The 25,498-nt window shown below is 43.5% G+C and overlaps 1 protein-coding gene across 3 annotated transcripts in view; it reads right to left on the reverse strand.

The window, feature by feature from the left end:
- The window catches only part of SPAG6 (sperm associated antigen 6), a 68,863-nt gene extending 43,753 nt beyond the window's left edge, over window positions 1–25,110 (reverse strand). For 2 of the 3 annotated variants that reach the window (XM_060248380.1, XM_060248381.1), the window contains exons 1-3: window positions 24,933–24,962; window positions 23,611–23,706; window positions 5,336–5,502 (exon numbers count right to left, since the gene is read on the reverse strand). In XM_060248380.1, the coding sequence (XP_060104363.1) occupies window positions 5,336–5,502; window positions 23,611–23,706; window positions 24,933–24,957 (288 nt within the window). In that variant the 5' untranslated portion in view covers window positions 24,958–24,962. Of the gene's footprint in view, window positions 1–5,335; window positions 5,503–23,610; window positions 23,707–24,932 lie in introns of all 3 variants that reach the window. The other variant, XM_060248379.1, reaches the window with a different exon arrangement.
- Between the last annotated feature and the right edge of the window lie 388 nt (window positions 25,111–25,498).

A 25,498-nucleotide genomic window follows, 5' to 3' on the forward strand; every position in this document is an offset into this window, starting at 1 on the left:
TCAAAGGCTGAGAACCGCCTTTCTGGCGTTGGCTTCATGGTCAGGAACTCCATTGCCTCCAAACTCGAAAACCTGCCAACAGGTCACTCAGATCGCATCATGTCCATGCGCCTCCCACTTCAAAACAAGCAGCATGCAACACTCTTCAGTGTGTATGCCCCAACCCTTCAAGCAGATCCTGCAGAAAAGAACAAGTTCTATGCTGATCTACGCAACCTCGTACGGAAGACCCCTACAGAGGACAAGGTGATCATCCTTGGCGACTTCAATGCCAGAGTAGGTAAAGACTCGGAAGCCTGGAAAGGAGTACTTGGCAAACACGGCATTGGCAACTGCAATGATAACGGGCGCCTCCTGCTAGAATTCTGCACGAAGCACCAGCTCACCATTACCAACACTATCTTTCAGCAGAAGAACAGCCTGAAGACAACCTGGATGCACCCACGGTCCAAGCACTGGCACCTTATCGACTACATTCTGGTGTGCCAGAGGGACCTTCGAGATGTCTTACACACCCGAGTAATGCCCAGTGCGGAATGTCATACGGATCATCGTCTTGTACGCTGCAATCTCCATCTTCACTTTAAACCCACACCCAGGAGAGGAGGTATCCCTCGGAGGAAGCTTCAGGTTGGCAGCCTTCAGTCAGCCGAAGTTAAAGCTGCCTTCCAGGCAAAACTCCAGTCAAGAATTGAGGACCCCAGTTGCCCCACAGACCCTTCTCCAGAAGCACTCTGGGAACACCTAAAAACTACCATCCTGTCGATCTTTGAAGAAGTCCTCGGGTTCTCCACAAGGAAGAACAAGGACTGGTTTGACGAGAACAATCAAGAGATCCAAGAATTACTAGTGAAAAAGAGATCTGCCTACCAAGCACATCTTGCTCAGCCCTCCTGTTCCAGGAAAAAAGCAACCTCCAGCGCAAGCTTTGAGACATTCAGAACGAGTGGTGGACCAAGCTTGCAGAGAGAACCCAGCTGTGTGCAGACACTGGTGATTTAAGAGGGTTCTACGAAGCCCTGAAGGCAGTATATGGCCCATCATATCAGGCTCAGAGACCCTTGCGTAGTGCAGACGGCTAAGTGCTCCTCACAGACAAGGCATCCATACTGAACCGGTGGTCGGAGTATTTTCAGGTTCTCTTCAGTGCCAACCGCGTAGTTCAAGATTCAGCAATCCACCTCACCCCACTTCAACCAGTGAAAACAGAGTTGGATGAGATCCCCACCCTAGAAGAGACTGTTAAAACCATCAAGCAACTGAAAAGTGGCAAGGCAGCGGGAGTTGATGGAATCCCACCAGAGACCTGGAAGCATGGGGGCACAGTACTACATAGCACACTTCACAAAGTACTTGTCACCTGCTGGGAACAAGGCAAACTACCACAGGACTTTAGCGATGCAATCATCATCACTCTACACAAGAACAAAGGGGAAAAGTCAGACTGCTCCAACTACCGGGGGATAACCCTGCTCTCCATCGCAGGCAAAATCCTTGCCAGAATACTCCTGAACAGACTGGTGCCCACCATTGCAGAAGAACTCCTCCCAGAGAGCCAGTGCAGCTTCAGAGCTAACAGGAGCACCACCGACATGGTATTTGTTCTCAGGCAGCTCCAAGAGAAATGCAGGGAACAGAACAAGGGTCTATATGTGACTTTTGTCGACCTTACCAAAGCTTTCGATACCGTTAGCAGGAAAGGCCTGTGGCAAATCTTGGAACGTTTAGGATGTCCCCCAAGGTTCCTCAGCATGATCATCCAGCTACATGAAGACCAGCGAGGCCAAGTCAGACACTGCAACGACCTCTCGGAGCCCTTCCCAATAGGCACAGGTGTAAAGCAAGGCTGCGTTCTCGCGCCAACTCTCTTTACGATCTTCTTTAGCATGATGCTTCAAAGAGCCGCAGTAGATCTAGATGATGACGATGGTGTCTACATCCGCTATCGCACTGATGGCAGCCTGTTCAACCTGAGGCGAATAAAGGCTCACTCCAAGACAATGGAAAAACGTATCCGAGAGCTACTGTTTGCTGATGATGCTGCACTCGTCTCCCACTCGGTATCAGCTCTGCAGCATATGACGTCCTGCTTTGCAGAGGCTGCCAAGCTATTCGGCCTAGAAGTTAGTCTGAAGAAGACAGAAGTTCTCCACCAGCCTGCACCCCAGGAAGATTATCACCCTCCCTGCATCACTGTGGGTGAATCAGTTCTGAAGACAGTCCAGCAGTTCAGCTACCTGGGGTGCATCATCTCCTCAGATGCCAAGATCGACAAGGAGATTGACAACAGGCTGGCAAAGGCAAACTGTGCATTTGGCCGACTGCACAAAAGAGTGTGGAGCAACAAGCATCTGAAAAAAGGCACAAAGATCAATGTTTACAAAGCGGTTGTGAGGACAACCCTCATCTACGGCTCCGAATCATGGGTTTTATACTGTCATCACCTGCAACTCCTTGAGCGCTTTCATCAGCGCTGCCTTCGTACCATCCTCAACATCCACTGGAGTGACTTTGTGACCAACACTGAAGTCCTCAAGAGGGCGGAGGTTACAAGCATCGAGGCACTGCTGTTGAAGATGCAGCTGCGCTGGGCAGGGCATATTTCTAGGATGGAAAACCACCGCCTTCCCAAGATTGCTCTGTATGGCGAACTTTCCACCGGCCATCGAAATAGAGGGGCACCAAAGAAGAGGTACAAGGACTCCTTGAAGAAATCCCTTGGCACCTGTCGCATCAACCATCACCAGTGGTCTGACCTAGCCTCAGATCGCAAAGCATGGAGGCACACCATCCACCAGGCTGTCTCTTCCTTTGAGAACGCACGCATAGCTGGTCTTGAGGACAAAAGGAGATTGAGGAAGAATCGCACTGCTACAGCACCAACCCCAAATCAGACTTTTCCCTGCAGCCACTGTGGCCGGATCTGCCTGTCCCGCATTGGTCTTGTCAGCCACCAGCGAGCCTGCAGCAGGCGTGGACTACTGCACGCTTCTTAAATCTTCATTCGCGAAGTCAAGCCGAGAGAGAGAGCAAGTGGGTAATATTGGTATATGAGGATTTCTGGCTAATATAGGACAGTGTGACACAGATGCCCAGTGACATCTTAGAGACTAACAAATTTTACTAAGCGTTCGTGAGCAGAATTTACCTCTTCAGATGCAACGTCTTCTGTAGCTCAGAGAAGAACTTAAGAATGGGGCCTAAAATCACAGCAATGGGGGGTTCCCTGGCCCTGCACCCCTCCACTCACACAAAGGAGAAAAGAATGGAGAAAGGGCCAGCCATTCCTTCCTTCCCCCATACCTGTCTAACCAGCCACGCAGCGCTTGGCTGGGAAGGGTGCATTTCTCACAACATGGCTCAGGACTTGGCTGGGCACCTTCCCACGCCCTCCCCAGTCTAGACCTGATTGCCTCTCCCCCACTTCCTGAGTCTCAGGCAGCACAAAAGATCACCAGCTATTGCCTGAGTGAAGCTACCACCACTGAGACTCTGCAGCAGGGGAGTATGCTTCTTGGCAGTGGTGCACAGGGGCCAGGTAGCATCAGGGTGGTGGCGGAATACCGCAGCATGGGTCCCAGGGCAGCTACCCAGGCTGCTCCATGCATAAGACTGCCCCGGTGCATGGGGCATGCATACAATTCACGCATTAGACATGGTGAGCTCTGACTCTCAAAAGCTTATAGTGGAATATATTTTGCTAGCCTTTAAAGCAGCACTAGAGTCCTGTGCTGCTATGGACTAATATGGCTACTCCTCTGGAATTATAGGGCAAAATGAGGAATCCTAAAGAAAGGGGAAAGTGTATTTAGGGAAAAGAGAGTACAAGATAGAACCAGATATGCTAAGGAAATAAAGACAAAAGCACAGCCAAAAGACTGACTCAGCTAGAAATGGAAAATAAAAGAATGGAGCAAGAGACTCAATTCTAAAGTATCCATAATTGCAAAGAAAGTTATTTTGCCATCAGCAGGGAAGTGTTTACTCTCGGCAAGGAACAAAGCAAGTCTCTTTCCCACAATCTCTGGCAGATGCGATTGTATCTTTCTTGTCCAACAAGGGCGGGGGGGGGGCACTTGCTTTTATAAGGGGAAAAGAGTTTTAACAAAGGATTTTTGGTGTGTTGTCCAACTGCCAGGGTAAGGGAGTCAGCCACCAGCCTACAAGAGGAAGAGATGGGAGAAGCCTCATCTCTTGCTTTGTGGGTGATTTTAAAGGTTTCGCAAAAGGGTTACAGCCTGGCAATGGGGAGGTGTGGGGAGGGTCTTGTCTCCCTCAGCTCATTTCCCTTTAGTTCATCTTTTAAACCAGAAACTGACAGAGAGCCCACCATGCCCCCAATCCAGTACACCAGCTAACTCAAAGCTATGTTATGACTCCTATGAATGTTACATAATATATCAGAGCCAGTGATGTGGTGGTTAGCAGACTGGACCAGGATCTGGGAGACCCAGATTTTAACACACACACCCTATTCTGCCACAGAGGGGCCAGTCACTCAGTCTCAGTCTAACCTACCTCACAGGGTTGTTGTGATGATAGAATGGAGGACAGAAAAACAATGTAAGCCCCTTCTGGTCTCCACTGGAGAGAAAGGTGGAGTAAAAAAGGTCCAGGCAAATAGGTGTGAAAAACCTCAGCTTGAGACCCTGGAGAGCCGCTGCCAGTCTGCATAGACAATACTGACTTTGATGGACCAAGGATTTGATTCAGTAGAAGGCAGCTTCATATGTTCATATAAATGAAATAAACAAAGTAAATCAAATAATACAGGGTAAATAAACAAACTGTGAATGTTCAATATTTTTCCCTGTATAATATTGCCACTGAGTGAGCATATATAAAAGCTTTTTAAATATATATATTTCACAATGCAGCCCCAAATAATTATATTTGATATTTAAGTGATATTTTCTAGACATTCATGTCTTGCAGAATGATTGATGGGATCATAGAAGTGTAGTTTATGTGCATTTTACATATATTCTTAACAGGAACATCTAACTAATTACCAACAGAGCATTTCAGATTATTTCATTTTACTCCACAGTCTTTTCTAAACCATCATTTCATTAAACAGTTCAGGAAATAAAATTAGGAGTAATATTCTTCAGCTAATGAATTAAGAATAAAATCTTTTTTTTAAAAGACTCATTAAGTCACAATTATGGATACTTTCTATCCAGAGAGACCTTCTATCAAGAGAGATCAATGCACTTACTGCATATAGCACAGCAATAACCATAGATGAATCTGAAGTCTTGTTAAATACCTAATTAAGACAGAAGATCTGACAGCTATAAAAGGCATGTTTAAGAAAATCATAGTTCCTTACATTCTGTTCAGCCAATGAATAGACAAGCTGTGGAAGAATATCCCCCTTCACTACCGCTTCTGCCAGGTCATCATTGTAATTGGCGAGTCTCCCAAGAGCCAAGGCAGCTGTCTGTTGAATATTTGGAACCACGTCCAATAGAAGCGGTCTCAGCAGAGCCATTACACCTAAGTTAGGAGAGAAAAACCATACAGTAATTAGAAAACCAACCCAAGAGCCACTCCAAAACAATTAAATGCTAACTCTTAGAATGTCCAGGGAAATTTGCAGATAAACCTAAATTGTGTTTATCCCACCAGCCACCAAATATGGGCCAAACGAGATCAAGAGACCAACTTTTATGTGGAAGAGAAGATAACACAAAACTGTTTTCCAAATAGAAGGTTCTATACTTGTTTTCTAAAGCCCTTCCCAAATATCCGCCACAGGTAGGTTAATGCACCTAGTTCTAGCAGACAATTGTTTTTGATCTCTCAAGCATGGCAATGCATAGGTTTCTAGTCCTTAAGGCTGTGAAAAGCCCCCAAAGCATGTGGATAATGGGGAAACCTTAGAAGCTGGAGAGGGGGGCTACCAGGATTTCCATAGATCAGGGGCCCATTGCTCAGCTTGTACATCATCACATCTCACAGAAGTAGGGTGTGGAAACCAATATAAGCAATTATGCAAATATACTCAACTGGCATACTTTATATTGGTCACAAGGTTCCATTTTCCTTAGAAAAAAATATGAATTACATAAGCACACATTTTTTTTTAGCACTGAGTACACTAAGCTATTAAAAATAAATGTTACCCATGCCAAGTTCTTCAAACCCAGCAAGGCTCCCAAATCCTTTTTCAGCCAATCAGAGCATTTTCCCATCACAAACACACCTCCCACACTGCTTGTAGTTTATTCAATGGCCAGGGATTCATTTCTTTTAAAAGCACATGGTGGAATCTCCTCCAGCATTGCATTCTCTGGCACAAAGTCCCTGACCCTGACCTCAGACATAGCTGGAGCTACTCACAGAAGGGCAGAGCTCCTGCCATGGAAGGAACCCACTGCATGCACCACCCTCCCTTTCATGCCTCTCTCAATAAGAACAACACAAGAATTAAAGTGTCTTGCGGGGCATGCTGAACCCAGATGACGAAACAGGCCACAAGTGGCACAGGGCTTTGTGGCCCACCTGAATAAAAAGGCCCATGGGTTTGGGCTGGAACAGAACGCTGGGGCTTGCAGTCCTTTTGGCCTGCTCTATGCTGCCCTCTTGCCAGCCCTCCAGTTCAGCAGGCCCAAGAAGGCCAAACCACACTGAGCAGAATATGTACTGAGTGCACTCAATAAAGGCACTATCTCAACCTCTGAGACTGACTTGTGCTACTCACCTAAAATGAACCTAAAAAGAAACTCACCTAAAATGAACTGTGAATACTGAGACAAGGAAAAGGTCTCAGAGCAGCTTGAACCAGCTGGCCCCTATGAGCCACTTGTCTAGAGCCTGAGCCACCACAATGATGACAACAGGGGGCAGACACCCAATGGGCAATTGTCACTGTTGCCACCACCTGAGTTCTGGCCAAACACACCTGGCCTCAGTGCAAGGAGCCCCTGAGCTCAACTCGCTCCTGGCCAGCAGCAGCCCTCCAGAGCAGAGGCCTACGCCAGGGACATTCCGGTCAGTATGCTTAAGGAACAGTGTTCAGAGGTGAAAGTACGCTAATATAGGTCATCATGGAACACCAGCAAGAAAATGACACCACTCATTTTCTGTTTTGAGCCTCACAAAAGATGCAATACCAGGAAGACATCAGTTGTTTTCACCCCTACCTGTTTTACTAACCCCTGCTTGTTACACTTTCACAGACATTAACATGGACACTTTAACTATGTGCAGAGGCAAGAACAGGACGTTGGGCAAAGTAAGCTTGAGATATTGCACAGGAGCAGGAGTTGGACTGAGTGAACCTATAGATTATTTCCTGCATCTGTACTTATCACTGCCTCGCATGGCGAATGGGAAATTGTCTGGGAAGAGGAGCTGAAGAAGCCTGCATGCCACCTCCCTCTTTCAGAACAGCGATTTCTATCAGTTGCACTGAAACCACCTGAAATGCTGCCAGTGCCAGCTTCTTGCTGATGGACAGCTTCTTCCACAGACAGGATTAAGGTTTTATTTTCCACTCAGGCACAAATATGTACTGGTATTTATAGTGGTGCTTCCCCTTCACTGGATTGATTGGAACAGATATTTTGATTGCCATTTTTGTATATTAGATTGTGGTTTTAAACGCCGATAGTTTTAAATTTGTTTAGGTGTATATTTTATTATTATGACTATGTTGTACCACTCCCTGTGCCCGTTCACGAGAAGGACGGGCTAAAAACTGAATAAATCAAATCAAACCATGTGGGTCCTGAATTGCAGGCATCCTTGGTGTGTAAATCAAGAATTGCAGGCATCCTTGGTGTGTAAATCAAGTCTGAGTAGCAACTCACAGAGCTAGATCTCACCCGCATCCGTCGCTGATGGACACTACCGTGTGCTGGCATGTTCCTTTCTTCCTATTCACTCACTTTGCTCAAACTGTTTGTTCCTGGCTGTCAGTGGCCCTCCAGGGTACCGCCCTTCCAGAAACTTTTTATAAGTTAAAGAACCAGTCAGCTCCTGAAAAGGTATCTTTAGTCCCTCCTACATGATTCCAGTGTCCCAGCACAAGCAGACTAGTGTGGTTTGGGGAGCCCCTTGGAAGCAGCAAGAATACAGTCCTCCTAACCCGGGTAGCCCAGGCAAATCCAATCTCATCAGATCTCAGCAGCTAAACAGGATTGACTCTGGCAAGTACTTGGATGGGAGACCTCCTTAGAATACCAGCAGTAGGGAGGCAGGAGCAGGCTTATTCAGCCACCTCTCTGAATATCCTCCAGACCCCCAGTAGGGATCAGACACCAGAGGTCACCATGACTTCCAGGTGCACACACACTCACATGCACATATAAAAATACAGAAATACCGAAGAAGAAGACTGTCCTTATACTATAAGAACTACCACATACATTCAAACAGTAAGAGCTTACTGGCACTCTAGAGTTAGGGGGAAGGCACATACAAACCAAATCCTTCCTCATCAAAGAATGAAAGGCAAAAAATATTCTAAGGATATATTGGCAGAAGATCAAGGCTAGTATTTCTAGTTAATTAATTTGAATAGAGACAACCTCCCAGCTGTGTATTCACAAACATTAACATGGATACAAATTTACCATTTCACCCATACACATGTCCAGAAAGGGTGAGAAAAACAGTCCTTTGATTGTGAGTATGACAGGGTGATTAAAGGGTAATTAATCTGTGTTAGCAGCCTTCCACATGCACCCTCCAGTTTACCTTAGCTACATCTTGCGTCTATGGCACCACAATAACCCAGGCACTACTTTATCCAACCAGGATGAATCACAAGCTATTTTGCAATTGTGATATATTTTAAAAAAAAGATTTTAAAAGGTTCTAATAGCAAAGACACCAATGGTCTTACTTAGGGAATCCTAAATCCTGAACAGACATTGTCAAATCTCCCAAGATGTTCCTAACATACTATCTATCACCAAGATAATTTCTGAAGAAAAGAAATGCCAAGATTCCAGATCTCCATATTACACTTAACATTTTTTTTGAAAAAGCAGCCATTCAAGTCTGCAAAGACATTTATAAAAGAAATATTTTGAAAACATTAAATTATAAATTGTATCAAACTCCTTTATTATCCCCAAAGCATATACAGCAACATGCCATGACCTGTAAATATATTACAATTTAAATGAATAACTTCATTAAGTGATTAAAAAGCAGGCAATGAATCAACTGTACAAAAATGGTAATTGCTGGACATAGTTAATTTAAGAAACGTTACCAAAATAAATCGTATTCTCAGACTATCATGGGGCTGCTGTTCTGAAAATACGCATGAGTTTTAACAATAAATAAAGGCAGTTTCATCCCATATAGAAACATATGCAAGTATGTTAATAAAAAAATAGAAATACAAACAAAAAAATTATGTGATGGGTTCCAAAACTTTAATGTGTGCCATATGTTGATTTATCAACCCACCATAACTTCTTGGACAGAATTACATCACATTATGCTTACATATATTAGAAACTACTAATCTGGGGAGCAAACTATAATTTATGGTTCTTTAGGTAGCAATTACAAGGAAACAAGTCTCAGGGACTCAGGCTTATTTATATGCTTAATTACAGTAGCTCCTGCAGCATTTGTGCTGAGTCAAAACTAGACAATGGTACAGTCCCTTTGTGAGAGACTCTGTGTACGCTTACTCTGGAGGGCCGGGCTTTGAAACAGGACATTCTGTAGCTAAGCGAAACCATCCAGAAAGATTACCTAAATTACTCAGCAGTAGTTTACAGCCAGTTTCTGCTACGTGCATTTCCAACATTAAAAACCCCCATCGATCAGAGAAAAACAAAAGGCAAAAGCAGACTTGAAAGCTGTGTAGAACTGAGCACCATGAAGAGAGATTTTGAAATTATGGAGAAAAGAGGATTTTCTCTCAGTCATGCGCTCTCTCTCACTCTCTCTCACACACAAAAAAAACCCCACACACAGGCAGAGAGAGCTAGAATTCATCCAAAGAAGTTGAATTGCAATAGATTCAAAGTAAAGGAAAGAAATGTGGAGATGGTCACTTTTTAACCTTCTGTAACTGAGACTGCACCGCTGCAATAAACTTTATGTGGGGCTGCCCTTGAACCTTTTGACAGGTGTCAGCTGTTGGGTGCACAAAACAATCAACATGTTGCAGCTACACATTCAAAGCAATCAAGTTTACAAGTCAAAGCTATAAAATGCCAGACATGCACGTTCAATGAAATGTATTGGGAGGACAGCAGGATCATACTTGTCCATTGTACTGTATGTATTTTTGTGCTGATCTATGAATGTAGGAAACAATTCATTTGTTCATTAATTCACACTTGTCCACCACAACATCTGTACACTGGGCATCAGATACACATAAGGGCCTGTGTGTGTAGACTTCAAACATGCAAACTATACTCTGTTTCATTGTGCACAGATAACACTGTTAGGGACTATGTATATAAGATGCTTTGCACACAAGTGTGCATGCACTGGGGACAGGATTAATGAACATGTCTATTACTTCTTCACAGTGCAATAGGTCTACCATGAGAATAGGATACAGAAGTACTTCTTCACCCAAAGGGGGATTAACACATGGAATTCATTGCCACAGGAGGTGCTGGTTGCTACAAGCATAGACAGCTTTAAGAGGGGATTGGATAAACATATGAAGCAGAAGTCCATCAGTGATGCTCTGTATTCTTGGTGCTTGGGGGGGGGGGGGGCTTCGAGTCTCCTGGCCCCACTGATGGACCTCCTGATGGCACCTGGTTTTTTTGGCCACTGTGTGACACAGAATGTTGGACTGGATGGGCCATTGGCCTGATACAACATGGCTTCTCTTACGTTCTTAGAAAAAGTGAGCTTGATTTTCAGTTGCTCCCCAGACCACTCTCTTTGACTTTGATCCTACTCAGGAGAGAGAACATTCATGGTTTTCTCCACCCCTTCTTTTTATTCTCACAAAAACCCTAGGAGGCAGGTTGGACTAAAATGGTCACTGTCCTGATGTCACCTAGGAGCTTCATGGAAGGGTGGGGATTTGAACTGGGTTCTTTCTAGCCCTAGTTTGACATGCTAGCCAGGCTACACTGATTCTCAGTGGGCTGTAACACAAGATACTGTTCAGAGGGGACAAAAAGCTGCTTTTCATGCTAGGCATTGGATTCGGCTCCCATTACAAGGACTGGGATGTTAAAATGACCCTAGAGAAAGCTGAACTCAAGAGCCACTGCAGTGCCATGGGGCTCACTGGGCTCAGAGCCAGCCTGCAGCAGCAATTATATACCAGTTGTCAACATCACCATAGCCTGGGTTCAAGCACTGCTAGCCAGGGCTGGCCTGACCACAGAGGTGAACTACGCAATCTCCCAGGGCACCAGACTTTAAGAGATGCCTAATCAGATGGAAGTGAATTTATTTTCTCCATTTGATACTTTATCTCTTATTTTGCTTTGTATTGAATAGGGGGACCTATTCACTTAGAACGCCAACACCCCTTGGGACCAGCACTGTTATGGCAACTTAACTTTTCCAGCAACTTAAAAGGCAGACCTGTCCTTTCTGAGGATGTCCTTGAGAGTATGCCTTTATCCCCTTGACAAGCAAATGTCTCTCATTCATTCCTTAGCAAAAAGTAAAATGCTGCACTGAGACTCAATATTGAAAGAAGGACAATATCTACTCATGTCTCATGACCTCCCCCCCCCCCAAGATCATGGGTGATTTCAGAGCTGGGGTGGGGCTTGGAAGGGGGAAGGCGATTATGCATTGTATTGCCTTTCTCCATTTTCATCCAAAGGCAGCTTTCTAGATCTGTGGTGTGTGCTTATGAATATATCCATTAATATTTCCTTAGTGCCAAGAGAACATTATTTTGTTTGGATGGGAAACAGATTTTGAAAAACCGACTGAAGCCTGGCCCTTTCCGTCAGTTGTCTCATATGCAAGGGCTTCACTTAATGGCTTGGTGTGTGGAGAGGAATAAAGAGGGTGGGATTGCAATAAGAAATTAGAACTCCTTATTCTTTTCCTGTCAAACCTGAGAAGCCTTTCTTAAGTGGTTCCCAGTTCAGAGAAAGATCAAAAGCAAGTGAAAACACTGCCACTCAATTCATGGCACTGACTCTGAGAGATACCAACACCCATTTTGCATGAAGACTGGCCACCAGCTGCCTGTAATAATGCATTTCAAGATCTAACTTCCTGGGCTGTAACTGCTGAAAAAGAATACAGATATTCTTTAAAGGCAATGCCTAAAAATATAAACACAGAAACAGACTTGATGCATAAATCACAACACAGTGGGAATAAAATTTGGGGATAAAATTTGATGGGTAAATTGCTTGCTGTATCTCAGCTACAATTTCATCTGAGGAAGTGGCCTCCCCCCACCCATACACACATATGCCATATGTCTGGACTTCAGGCATAAATTATAAGCCCAGCATCTGCAATCTTCTGTCAGACCTAACTAATATGAAGAAAGAAAGAAAGAAAGAAAGAAAGAAAGAAAGAAAGAAAGAAAGAAAGAAAGAAAGAAAGAAAGAAAGAAAGAAAGAAAGAAAGAAAGAAAGAAAGAAAGAAAGAAAGGAAGGAAGGAAGGATCCTCCTAGAAAAGACAGCATTCTGCTCCACAGGGCATCCAGCTTCCCCACCACAGGAAGGAAATGCTGCCTTGAAAGTTGTTTGGATGCCTTGACCATCAGCACTGGGATGGGAGCTCCACAGGCATGTGATTCCACAGAATCTTCTCTCTGAAGCTGCAATTTTTCCCAGGGGAAACTGATTTCTGCAGGCTGACCCATTGAACTTATTATAGCCACAGAGTAAAAGAACAGCTAGATTCAAGTCCAGTAGCACTTGCCCTGACCTGGATAGCCCAGGCAAACCTGATCTCATCAGACCTCAGAAGCAAAACAGGGCTGACTTTGGCAAGTACTTAAATGAGAGACCTCCTTGGAATACCAGCAATCGGGAGGCAGAAGCAGGCTTTAGTCAGCCACCTCTCTGAATATTCTCCTGGTCCCCAGTAGGGGTCAGTCACCAGAGATCACCATGACTTCCAGGTGCACACCCACCCATTCGTTCACATATATACATAAAAATTCAGAAATAAAAAAAAGTCCAGCAGCACCTTAGGGACAAAACAAAACAAAAATATTTTGGAGGTATAAGTTTTCAAGAGTCAAAGCTTCCTTCATGAGATATGAGTTGGAATAGAGATTTCTGAGTCCTTCTATACCAGTCAGAAGGTGCGAAGGAACTCAGGATGCAAAGGTACAATGTGCAGGATAATTAGCTAGATTAGAGTACAGGGAAATGCTCAGAGACAAAAAGTTACCATTTGTAGTAAGATAAGAATCCTGTGTCCCTATTGAGCCCCGGGGGTATCGATCATGCTGAAGTCATTAATGAACTCCAGCTCAGCAGTCTCACATTGTAGCTTCTCTATTTGAGGACTGCCACTGACACTTCGGTTGGTAAGGGAATTAACTGGAATATTAAAATGTTCCCGTTGGTTTTTAGTGTTGTGGTTTTTATGTCAGATTTATGTCCATTAATCCTCTGAAGGAACTGGAGTACCATTTCCTTTGAGCACTGATGAGGCTATAGCAAGCCAAGTGTCTGGATCTGATCCCAGAGGTTTTTTGGGGGTTTTTTAGGTGTGAGGATTCTGCTGCAAATGAAAATATGACTAAGGGCTATTTCATATAGGCCCTCAGCAGCAGGTTCCATATGCAATGGGCATGAATCTTGGAAAGATGCTATATGCTATGAGGAAGCACTGCATGATGCATAGTTTCCCATGCATCGTATACTGACAGTCCATTACAACAACAAAAGGATAGTTGGACTGTGCAGGAAGTCATATGTGTGAATGGGTACTGCCCCCAAATTTGCATTATGTTCTATAACTGGCAGTAAAGAAAACTGCTCAGCTTCATATTTGATGCCTTCCTCTGACCTCTGGCTCACATACTGTCTGGCTATTCTGTTCTCTTTCACTGCATGTATTTCCCTTCATTTCTTTGTCTCTGGAGGGCTTGCATAACCAGCGTCATCTTAGCAAAGCCAAACCATTTGCAATTTTAGAAATGTGATCTCAGCGCCAAATTCCCTGCACTTACCGAATACCAGACAGCCAGAATGTGATCACTGGAGGCATGTACAACTTTGTATGTTTTATTTTTCTTCTGAATACATGAGGCCTGTCGGACATGCAGACTGAAAATTTTAATTCTCACTATTTTAATGAGTTGTTCGCCTCGAAATGAAGAATCGTGGTTTTTGTCAGATTTTTAACAACTCAAGACTGCCAACTTCTGCTTGGAAAAAAACTGGAAATTTGAGAGTGGAGACAGTGGAGGGTGGGTTTGGGGAGGTGAGAGGCCTCAGAAAGGAATAATGCCATAGAGTCCACCCTCCACAGCAGCCATTTTCCACAGAGGAACTGAGCTCTGTTGTCTGGAGATCAGCTGTAATTCCAAGGGATCTCCATCCCCCACCTGGAGGGTCACAGGCTTATTCAAGACCTAGAAAGAGTCCCAGCTTCTCAGCATGCATCTAATGGATGAGACCGTGACTGGTGGGTCAGAGCCTTTGGGCTGACTAGGAGAGAGCGAAAGCTCTGGGGATGGCACTCCCTAAACTCCTTTGAATGGGAACTAGTGCAGAGGTTTCTAAGATTCAAAAGAAGGGTGCTGGTGGCCAAGGTGCCCAACCCCTCCTCCTTTGGACTCGTATTATACCCTTGACTATGACAGTCATTGAAGAAAAAGATGGGAAGGAGAGGGGAGTTCCTCTCCCATTCAAGCAGACAAAATGTGCTATTCCATTGCAGTCTTTAAGAACAGCCAATGTGAGTGTGAGTGTGACCATACTGTCTATACTACAAAGGCCAAATAATATATGTGAAGTGCTTTGAATATTTGAGAGGCAAAATTTAAAGGCTTATTGTTATTATTATTATTTCAATAACAGACATACATTGTGAAGGCCTTCCTTCCCTTGAAGAGATGCCAAAGCCCATGCCTGGAAGTCTGCTGTTCTGAAAATGCCACAAGATTTATTTTTATTTGAGTTGTCTCTGAACTGCTGGGGCAAAGGAGACACATGATGGGTTTAGATCTGGTATTTGATGTCAGCATACTATTTAACTGGAATTTTGGTTTTAATATTGCTGCCCGCTTAAGTTTCTAAGATGTCGTGAGTCAGAGAAAGAAAGAGACACAACCCTCCAACCAGACTTCACCATTCCTCTTCCAGCTTTAACATGGAATCCAAACTCTCATAAAGAGATCTGTGGGAGTCCTCTGTTTACTGGAAAAGTGTGGAGATCTGCCTGTGCACAGCAAGAGGAGGCAAATAAGTCTGTTCTATTTTTAAACTCAGTTATGCTCCTCGAACCGTATATCTGTTATCACAACCGCCAACTGTTAGGAGGAGGACAAACAAACCCACGGTACAGTCCAGTATTAGCATCCCAAAAAACGTAACAGAAAATGCAACTGCACACTCAGCGCTGCTTGGAATAGAATAGAAGCAAACCATCTGGAAGCTGGTCCAGCAGAGAACTCCTCCAGCTAGCTGCCTCTGGCCACTACTGAGACCAGTCAGGGGGAGAAGAGCAGCAAGCAGCCTCAACCAAGACATCACCAAGAGCTTGCTTCCTGAATACATTTTAACGATATTGCAATTGCTGTTTTAGAGCCAGTGTGTTAGAGTGTTAGATTTAGATCCAGGTTTGAAACCCATACTTTACTAGGTGACACTGGACCAGTCCTACATTCTCAGTCCAAGCTATCTTGCAGGGTTGAGGTGAAGATAAAGTGGAGAAGGGAGAATCATATACATCAGTCTGGGTTTCTTGGAAGAGGATCTGGAGAAAAATGTGCCAGATGTTTGTGCTGGGTTTTATAGTCATCAGGTGTTGGCTAGAAAATAAAGTTTAATCCATTATATATCCTACCACATGGTTGCATTGTGTATCATCAGTGTGGAGGCATCTCGTCCCAAATTTTCACCAGCAGCGGGGCATGAGGTCACATCCTAGCCTCAGCTGTACTTCTGCTACCTAAGGTGGGATTGATCCTGTCATTCTAAGCACACTTACTTAGACAATGCAAATTTACTGAAAAAAACAGATTAAATCAGATCAGAAGGCAAATTAAACAAAAGTCACTGGATTTAAACTAGTTTTGTCTCATGTGCTTTTTCAGTAGGACCAGAAACCTGAGTGCATACATGCTTACAGAACACTGGTGTAGTTTAGTAGCTAGGGAAAGCAGCCATGCTATGAGAAATCCAACACAACATCTCATTAAGTTTCTATTGGACAGGACTTTTTTCCTCCAGGTGGCTGGCAATCCTAATAGGACGTGTGGGAAACAGTGTTCCCTCTAAGCTGTTCTACTACTTCAGACCAACATGGCTGCCTACTTGGATCCCTCTAAGCTGAGTTAGAGTGAGCTAGCTCACAATTTTTTAGCCTCTGGCTCACACATTGTCTTAGCACAGGAAAAATGCCTCCAGAGCAAACTAATTTATGCAATAGCTCACAACATTAATGCCAGTAGCTCACAAAGCAAAATTTTTGTTCACAAGACTCCACAGTTTAGAGGGAGTATTGGTAGGAAGTGCTTTGAGCCCAGGCAAGCCCAATCTTGTCAGATCTCAGAAGCTAAGCAGAGTTGACTGTTGGATGGGGGAGACTTCCTTGAAATACCCAGTCGGAAGGACATGGGCCGGCTCTATTCAGCCACCTCTCTGAATGTCCTCCAGGCCCCCAGAGGTAGCTTCCAGTTGCAGACACACACACACATATACAACCCTTCCCAAAAGATACTATATTAGTGCCTTGCTACTCATGAGTAAGATGCATTGTATTCTACAATGTTTACCCTTATATTAGTGTCCACAGGACAGCATCTCAGGCCAAGATCTACCTCTAAGAGGTGTGTGATTAAAGCTATTGAAACTTCTATTTGTTCAGAGTCTCCAAATGACCTTGGCAATTCTACATGACTAAGTGGTACTTTAGCAACTGTAAGTACAGTACACCAGAAGTGTCTAAGTGATGAACTGGAACCACAACTAGATTATGCTAAAAATGAATCATGCCAGCAGAAGCACTGGATGCTCAACTGGAAATAATTAAACCTTAACATCATATTGTTGTCTCCTTCAGTTCAAATCATGTGAAAACTTTAAAATCTCTGAGCACCTTGAGTGACAAAATGCTTAATAAGTATGCTGAATTTGAGCTTGGTTCAAACCCCTACTCAGCCATGAAGCTTATTGGATGGCCTTGGGTTAGTGAGTCTCTCTGCCTAGCCTAGGGTTATCAGCTCTTGCTATAGTGGGACATTCCTGCAGATTTGGGGGTAGAGCTTGGGAAGGCAGAATTAGGGAAGAGGAGGAAGTTCAGCGGGGGTGTGATTCCATACAGTCCATCCTCCAAAGCTGCCATTTTCTTTTGCGATATGCATTTAGTACTTTATCAGTTTCCTTCAGGGGAACAGATCTCTGTCGCCTAGAGATTGGTTGTAATTCCAGGAGAACTCCAAGCCCCATCTGGAAGATGGTGATCTTAATAGCTAGTATACCTCAAAGACTTCTTGTGAAAATAAAATGTTATTCTTAGCTTAGAAGAAAGACAGGATAAAAGTGCAGCAGAAATGAGAAGCAAATCTGGAACCGTCTGCCTTGAAACATAGGTTTCAAGTATGTTTCAAATATCATCAAAAACACTGCAATTAAAATATCTCTATTAAATGAAATGTAAATGCTTATATTTAATGTTTATATTTAATGTTTTGTAAATGAACACTGCAGATGTTTTTTTTTAAATCCACAGAAATTGCCGTCTTTATTTATTTAAAATGTTTATATGTCTGCCTTTCTCTGAGTATCTCAAGGCCATGGGGGGTAGAATTCTATTCTAAATACAAGCACAACCGATTTTTTAAAATGTATTGCATATTTTAAAAAGTGAGATTGATATTCTCATTCTGAGCTCCTTAGGTAGACAGAGGACAGATAGACATTTATAATACTTGTTCAGGTATATTCTGATGTAATGTGAAAGGGTGATACAAAAAAGGTAAACATTCAAATGAGATTCCCAAATGAGCTGCTTGAAATCAGGGACAGTGTTCTGACAAGAGATTGAGAATACTCAAAATGGTTCATTCATAAGGTATCAGGAACCCTCATTTCTTGAAAACAGAAACATTTCCTATCACAAGTATGAACCCTGAAACAGGTACAGTAAAGAACAGAAAATGTAATAGTGCACTGCACAAAAACACAGCTGCAAGGCCTGCATCCTAATTGTCCTGGCTTTGATTACAATTAAAGTTACTATTAATAAGAGCACAACTGGCTCCTGATACCCCTTTATATTTCTATGTGTGTTAGCTCAAAATCCCATTGATTAATTAGGGCTCTACTATGTGAATTACCTTAAGATCACAGCATTAATGTAAAAACAACAAAAAGGGCAGCTTATGACATTAAGTTTCACGGACTAGTCCACTATCAGATGCATGCAACATATCTTCAGCTGGCATATATAATTATATTGAGATCTGTAATTGGTAAGAGCCTGATTTAGTGAACTGTAAAAACCTTCCATCCATTTCCCTTTGAAGTGAACAGAAACCTAAGATATTCCATAGCTTTCGGAGTAAGGCTGGACTCCTAAGCAGACTTTCTTGGAAGTAAGCCTCAAAAAATACCAGACATTTCTGAGCAAACATGGTAAGGATTAGCCTCCACAAAGCTATGGCCACAATCCAGCACAGAATGTGTACACTGGATTGTGTCTCTTTTTGGAAACTGAAATAATTGTTTGCTTAGAAAACAATACAGTTTCTTAGCAGAAGGAGCTAATCATTGTTCCTTTTTCCTCCCTTTTAGTGCTATATAGATAACTGTGCCCTAGCCTTAAAAAAGAAGCCGGAAAAGCTACACTGCTTTGTCCCAAACTGTATTATATTTTTCTTTTTGAAATTAATTAGCTGCCATCAATTTCTCAGCTAGCAGTTTCTAGACAAAATATTGCAATTGAACCAATTAATTATAGCCAGAATATTAGACGCGAGATTCAGACTGCACTTCAGTTCCAGGATTTACCAGAATAATCACATTGGAATAAATTCATTGCGAAGTTTTCCATTTCACTGTAAGTCAACCCAGTGCTTAAGAAAAAAGATTAGTGGCACTAGAACAAACCACGTGTGGAAGAGATGAGAGTTCTATAGCCAACACCACCACACTACAAGAAGCCAGCAGATGGTTTAAAGTATACAATGAAACAACCTTAGTTGTGCTAAGGAGACCTGGATCCCCTCACTACTTGGATGGGACATTGCCTGGGAACCCCTATGTGCACTGCCTTGAATGATATGAGAGAAGAAATATATGTAATTTGCTGGGTAACTTTGAGATAGTCACACATTCTCAGCCTAATCCATCTCACAGCATTTTTGTTAGAATAAAATGGAGGAGAGGATCATGATCTAAAAGTCTTTGGGTACGACTGTAGCAAAAGGTAGAGCACAAATGGACTATATAAATAAGCAAAAATAGATCTAGCCTGTTTGGTGCAGTGGTTAGAGTGTCAGACTATAATCTGGGGGATCCAGATTCAGATCCCCACTCTGCCATGGAAGTTTACTGGGTGACCTTGGGCTAGTCATACTTTCCCAGGCTAACCTATCCCACAGGGTTGTGGTAAGTATTAAATGGAGGAGGGGGAAACTGTTGTATGCCACTTTTGGATCCTCATTGGGGAGAAAAGTGAGAGATAAACTGAGTAAATAAAATCTAGATTGAACACAGTTTAGATAAAGAAAGAGATCTTGTTTGAACAGATTTTTTTGGTGATTCCATTCCAAGGTCTATTCAAGGGAAGAAACTGAAAGAGTACTTTATGGTTTTATGATGGATACTAATGGAGAAAAAAACAATTTAATTTATTATCTGGCTTTATGGCTGTTGATAAAAGCAAGAGATTATCTCCTGCTTCTCAAAAGTGTGCAGTACTTGTGGACATTGCAATTTCTGCTCAGACATATGACTGGAGATCAGGATGACATATTGAAGTATGTGAAAACCATTTCCTATTTTACTTAGTTGCTGCTTGTGAAAATTGCCCCATGTCCTTATTTAAAGGGATAGCCCTGGTCTTAAATGCTATAATCGATGACCTACTAAGACAAACTGCATTCACCAGCTATTTATATGCTGTATCCTACTGGCTAGGAGGTTTGTGGATCTGAGGTTCCAGTTTGCAACAAATAACCAGAATTATTATGCACCCAGCAAGCCACCAGACAGGGGTTGTGAGCTACATGAGGCTTTGTGGGTCACAAATGGAAGTCTTGCAGAAGTGAGACATCCCAAGGCTTAACTAGAGTAGATCATAGAGGTTTTTGCAACATTTTCCACTGTCAATTATGTCCTCTGGCTTCTAATGAGAAGGATTTCTGTGAGTAAAGTTTTTAAGACTGGGATTGTAACCAGATTTCTATTTTAAAAGAAACATTCCGCTCCCTAAATTTAACCATTTAAAATTATATTGCAGTATTAAACCAAATTATGGTAACTACTCCTGAAGTAAAATAAACAGTCAAAATATCAATTAGAATTTAAAATGTTTATCTGAACAGAAACATTTGCAGCCTCATATTTCAATAAATGAATAGCCTCATGTGATTTTTTTTTTAAACCCCACACAATAAAGCCTTGGTGTTTTCCACATGGCATCCCCAAGTGACAGGACAGGCTGATTGGTTATGAGCGTAACCTGGACTTTTTTTGTAGCAGGAACTCCTTCGCATGTTAGGCCACACACCCCTGATGTAGCCAATCTTCCTGAAGCTTACAGCAGATCTTGTACAAAAAGCACTGTAAACTATTGGAGGATTGGCTACTAGTAGCCTAATATGCAAAGGAGTTCCTGCTACAAAAAAAAGCCCTGAGTGTAGCACCAAATAGAACCAAACACAAGAATACATATTTTTGAAATTATACCAATTTAAGACACAGCCTATGGATTTGGAAATGATTTATTTATTTCCAGGGTCCTTTGTTATCTATACTTGCTTGAAAAGATAAGTCTGGAAAGTATTTAAGGAAAACAATATCTTTGGAGCAGTTTCCCAAGCCTCATATTGCTTTTTTTTAAAAAAAAAAAAGCTCAATAAGGCCAAGCCCAGTTTCTGTAGCCTCTCATCTTAATCTAAATGCCTACATCTTGTTCTTATAACTATGCATCTCTACATAAATTAGGAAAGCATCCTGAACAGCAGAGACAAAAATAAGATGTCTTTACTAAAAGAAATTTCAATTTCATTGTGTTTTATTAAGTTCTTCTATCATAATATGTTCTTCAGGTTCTGCCATTAAAAACATAATTCATCAGGTTTGTAGAATTCTTTAAATGCTTCTAAACCTCTGAGGTCAAGCCATCAGGAACCCATTGATAAATACAAGCAAGTTGTGTGTGGGAGGCTTTGCATGGCTTCCATTCAGACTACTGAGGTTTACACAGGAGCAACTGGCTACAGGCCAGAACTTGCTGATGCCTGCTGACAACCAGCTTCTGACATAATTTACTTGGAAGCAAATTCAACTGAGAATAGTAAGCGCCACAAAGATGTTTGTGGCATTTTACAGATTTGCACGTTTGCCACGGCACACGTTTTTGTAAGCATCAGAAACATCCTTCAGAAGCAAAAAGCAGCAGATGAGAAATTGGAATAACAACTCTGTTTTGCAAGGGTTTTTTTTTTAAATGGAAACCTTTAAAAACATTCATTCAGAAACTTTAACAATAATTTTTACATAATCTTTTTAACAGTGAAAATGACATTTGTTTATAAGTGATTCTTAGCAGCTGTGGAACATTTTAAAGCTATAATTAATCAGAGAAAAACAAATACTTCTGGAATAATTGGGAGAGCAGTATCTGAAATTGGCAAGGGCAACAATCCAGCAACATTAAAAACCCACCAGGTAAAAAAAAAAATTAAGCATACAATTAAATTTCTGCCATCAGTGGAACACAAGTATTTAGCTTGGGCTGGACCATGCTCTATGAGCAGGGTTTTCTTTAAAACTGCATCACTGAAAGCTAAAGGTACTAGAAGCAAATGGCAAATTCTCAAAAAAAGCTGCTAAGGGAGTTAAATATGTGTCTGGACTGCTACGCTTCATTGCATATCCAAGTGTGCATGGAATGCTTCCTCCCCCCCCCCACCAAAAAAATGCTCCCACACATAGAAAATGAACATGTGAGTCTTTGCTACTCCCTAACAATTAAATTAAAAACTGAAAAATAAATCACACATGCATGCTAAAATGCACAAAAGCCGAAATTTGACTGGAAATCAATCTTATAAGCACAGCCTTCAGATCAGTTCAGAAACCTGATACAATGATTTAAAACTGTCTGGTTTTCACATGTACACTTCAATAGCAGAGTAGTGGCTGGTAAGCACTTTAACTGTCCTACAAATCGTTGTTTTCTACTGCAGGATTATTATTATTATTATTATTATTATTATTATTATTAGGAGGATAATGAAGGCTCTGAAGTGGTGTGGTGGGGTCCTGAAACAAGGTTACAACCTCAGTGCTCTTGGTGAGAATCAGGCTTAAGACCAGCAAACTGTTTAAAAGTTAATCAAAAAGAAGAATCAAAAGTCTGTTAGGTTTCCCTCACATCATTTCCATACATTTACTGCTTGAATATAAATGCCACCACTGATCATGCAATGGAAAAGATACCATAGGTATCCTGAATCTAAATAAGATTTTTAAAAATGTAAATGGTAAAAATAAGATAAAAACAAACTATTACCCCAAATAATTCCCATAGCCTTTAATAACTGGGTAATGGATTGTAGTAGTAGTTTCATGTTATTATAAAATTATAAAATTAAAGATTAAAAAACAAAACAGAAAGCCTCTAACAGCATCACTTGTTCATCAGTGTAATCTTTTCCTGATATACCGGCAGCTCTTCTGGATTTATAAAATTTCAACTATGTTAATCATTTTTCCCTCTGCTTCACTGGTAATACTTAAATTTAAATATTGTTAATTTTCTCTTTGAATGTGGGACCTCCCAAAAGTGCACACATTTACTTCTCAGATTAACAGTTTCAGTACCAAAGAAGCCTTAATTAAAACTGGGCAGGGGACTTGTCAACTTTCTGTTTCTACGTCATACATGTACCACATTTTCCTCTGCCAACAGCTGTGACTAGAGTAGGGCAGAGAAACACTGAACACAGAGGAGGGAACTGCACCCCCTCCCTTCCCCTCCCTGTTCTGGCTTCAATTATTTCCAATAGCCTTATAAATAGTCACACATGGCAGGAGTCCCCTTGGTGCAATGAGTGGCTCTATAAAGCAAATACACCAGATGATTTAATATTTAAACCATATGCCTTACCTGATCATTTTCCTAGGCCTTCTTTGCCCTATTGGAAAAAACTAGGGAGCAGAAAGTACCAAAGGGCTCAATTTCAAGGCAAGAGAAATAGAAGGCAGAAAAACTGGTTGTGTGATTACTACTACTGCTCCTGCTGTTACTACTACTGTGGTTACCTGCATTCTGGAGGGTCTCAATGTTTTGCGGCCTAGTCGCCAGTTCTGCCACTGTTTGCACAAACTGGGTCCTGGCTCTCTGGTATTGCTCAAAGACTAAGAAGGGGGAAGAAGAAAAGGCAGAGGGTGAGTGCTTTTCCATAGGAGGATCTCCCCCACCTCATCCCTCCTGTTCACAGTTCAGAAGTCCATATTGGCCAAACCATCCCCAGAGGAACAAACTAGAGGAGACTTTCACAGATTCGGGGCTGGATTTGGCCCTACAGCCGGGTTTGGATTCATGGAGTCTGGTGGTCCCCCAATGTGTCAATGGAGGGAAAGGAAAGGGTCCTTGAGAAGGTGATAGCCCACCACCCCCGGACCTACTGAAGGGCCCAGGGCTGGATTAACAATTAGGCCAAGCAGGCACGAGGGGAAGGACGGTGGCTCAGTGGCAGAGCATCTGCTTGGGAAGCAGAAGGTCCCAGGTTCAATCCCTGGCATCTCCAAAAAAGGGTCCAGGCAAATAGGTGTGAAAAACCTCAGCTGGAGTCCCTGGAGAGCTGCTGCCAGTCTGAGAAGACAATACTGACTTTGATGGACCAAAGGTCTGATTCAGTATAAGACAGCTTCATATGTTCATATGTCCCATGCCTTTAGGGGCCCCAGCTGGCTTTCCCCCCCAGTTTCCCCCTGCTTGCAGCCCTCCAAGCCTGCATGTGCAACCAGCAACTGAGCTGCTCTTTGCCCGTCTTGCCTGGTAGGCTGCTGCAGGTGTCCTTGCCAAGTTCGCCTCTCCCTACTGGGGAAGGCAATGGCAAACCACCCCATTAAAAGTCTGCCATGAAAACGTTGTGAAAGCAACATCACCCCAAAGTTGAAAAACGACTGGTGCTTGCACGAAAAACGACTGGTGCTTTACCTTTTTTACAGTTTGTTAAAAGGGCTTTTGAGAAGGTGCCTACAGGCTGCAGCAGGGGCTGCGGGTAGTGGGGCGGGTGCTCCGACTCTTGAGATGATTTGTGAGGGGTCCTCTGAGATTTTGACTGCCTAGGGGCCTCCACAGGATTTAATCCAGATATGAAGAGCCCCTCCCCTCCCCCCACCCAGAAGGGCCTCTTCAACATCGCTGCTCTGCCCAGCCTGTCGGGAGCCTTCGAGGGGCTTCTTGGCCCTGGCAAAAAAAACCTTCAAGTACCCCCGGGCTTGGCTTTCCAAGGCGCTCTTTTCCCACCACGACGACCCCCCCCCGAAAGCCCCACAAGCCTGGTTTGAAGAGCCCCTCGCCCCTACTCCGGCTCAGTGTAGCTTTGGGGGGAGCCTGGGCCCGGCGCCCGACCTACCTTGCAGGACCTGCCTTTGGCTCATGGTCGCCCACGCCCCTCTGCCAGCCGGCGGGCTTCAGGGACTGTGGGGCCGGGGGCTCTGGCCTGGGGCTCCTCGTCCTCGTCCCCCGGAGGCGGGCAACAGCAGCAGGGCTCCCTCCCTCCCTCTCTCTACCCGCCGGGCCTTCTTGTCACTGGCGCGGGTGTGGGAGTGTGTGCGCGTCTCTCGGGCTCCTAGGCAACCCAGCGGAAGTGGGCGCCATCCAGGGCGGCCTCCGCCCCATTGTGACCTCAGCGAGGGACCGTCTCTCTCTCGCTCGGACTGCAGCAGTGCCAGGGGCGGAGGCGGCCCTCTCTGGCCTGCTGCTGCTGCTGCTACAGTAGAAGGAGCCGCCAAACCCTTTCGGAGGCAGCGCCTGGGGCTAGGAAGAAGGCCGCGCCTCAGCCCGGAAGTCAGTTCTCGGGCCAGAGGGACCCGGCGCGGCTGGGGGCTTGGGCTTGCCCCCCCAAAGGAGAGGGCGGACGGGGTCCTTTGGAGACAGCCCGCGGTGCCCCAGATCGCACTGCTGCGGGCCAGCCAGGGG

The sequence above is a fragment of the Heteronotia binoei genome, chromosome 10 (genome assembly GCF_032191835.1).
Source record: "Heteronotia binoei isolate CCM8104 ecotype False Entrance Well chromosome 10, APGP_CSIRO_Hbin_v1, whole genome shotgun sequence".
Classification (NCBI taxonomy): Eukaryota; Metazoa; Chordata; class Lepidosauria; order Squamata; family Gekkonidae; genus Heteronotia; species Heteronotia binoei.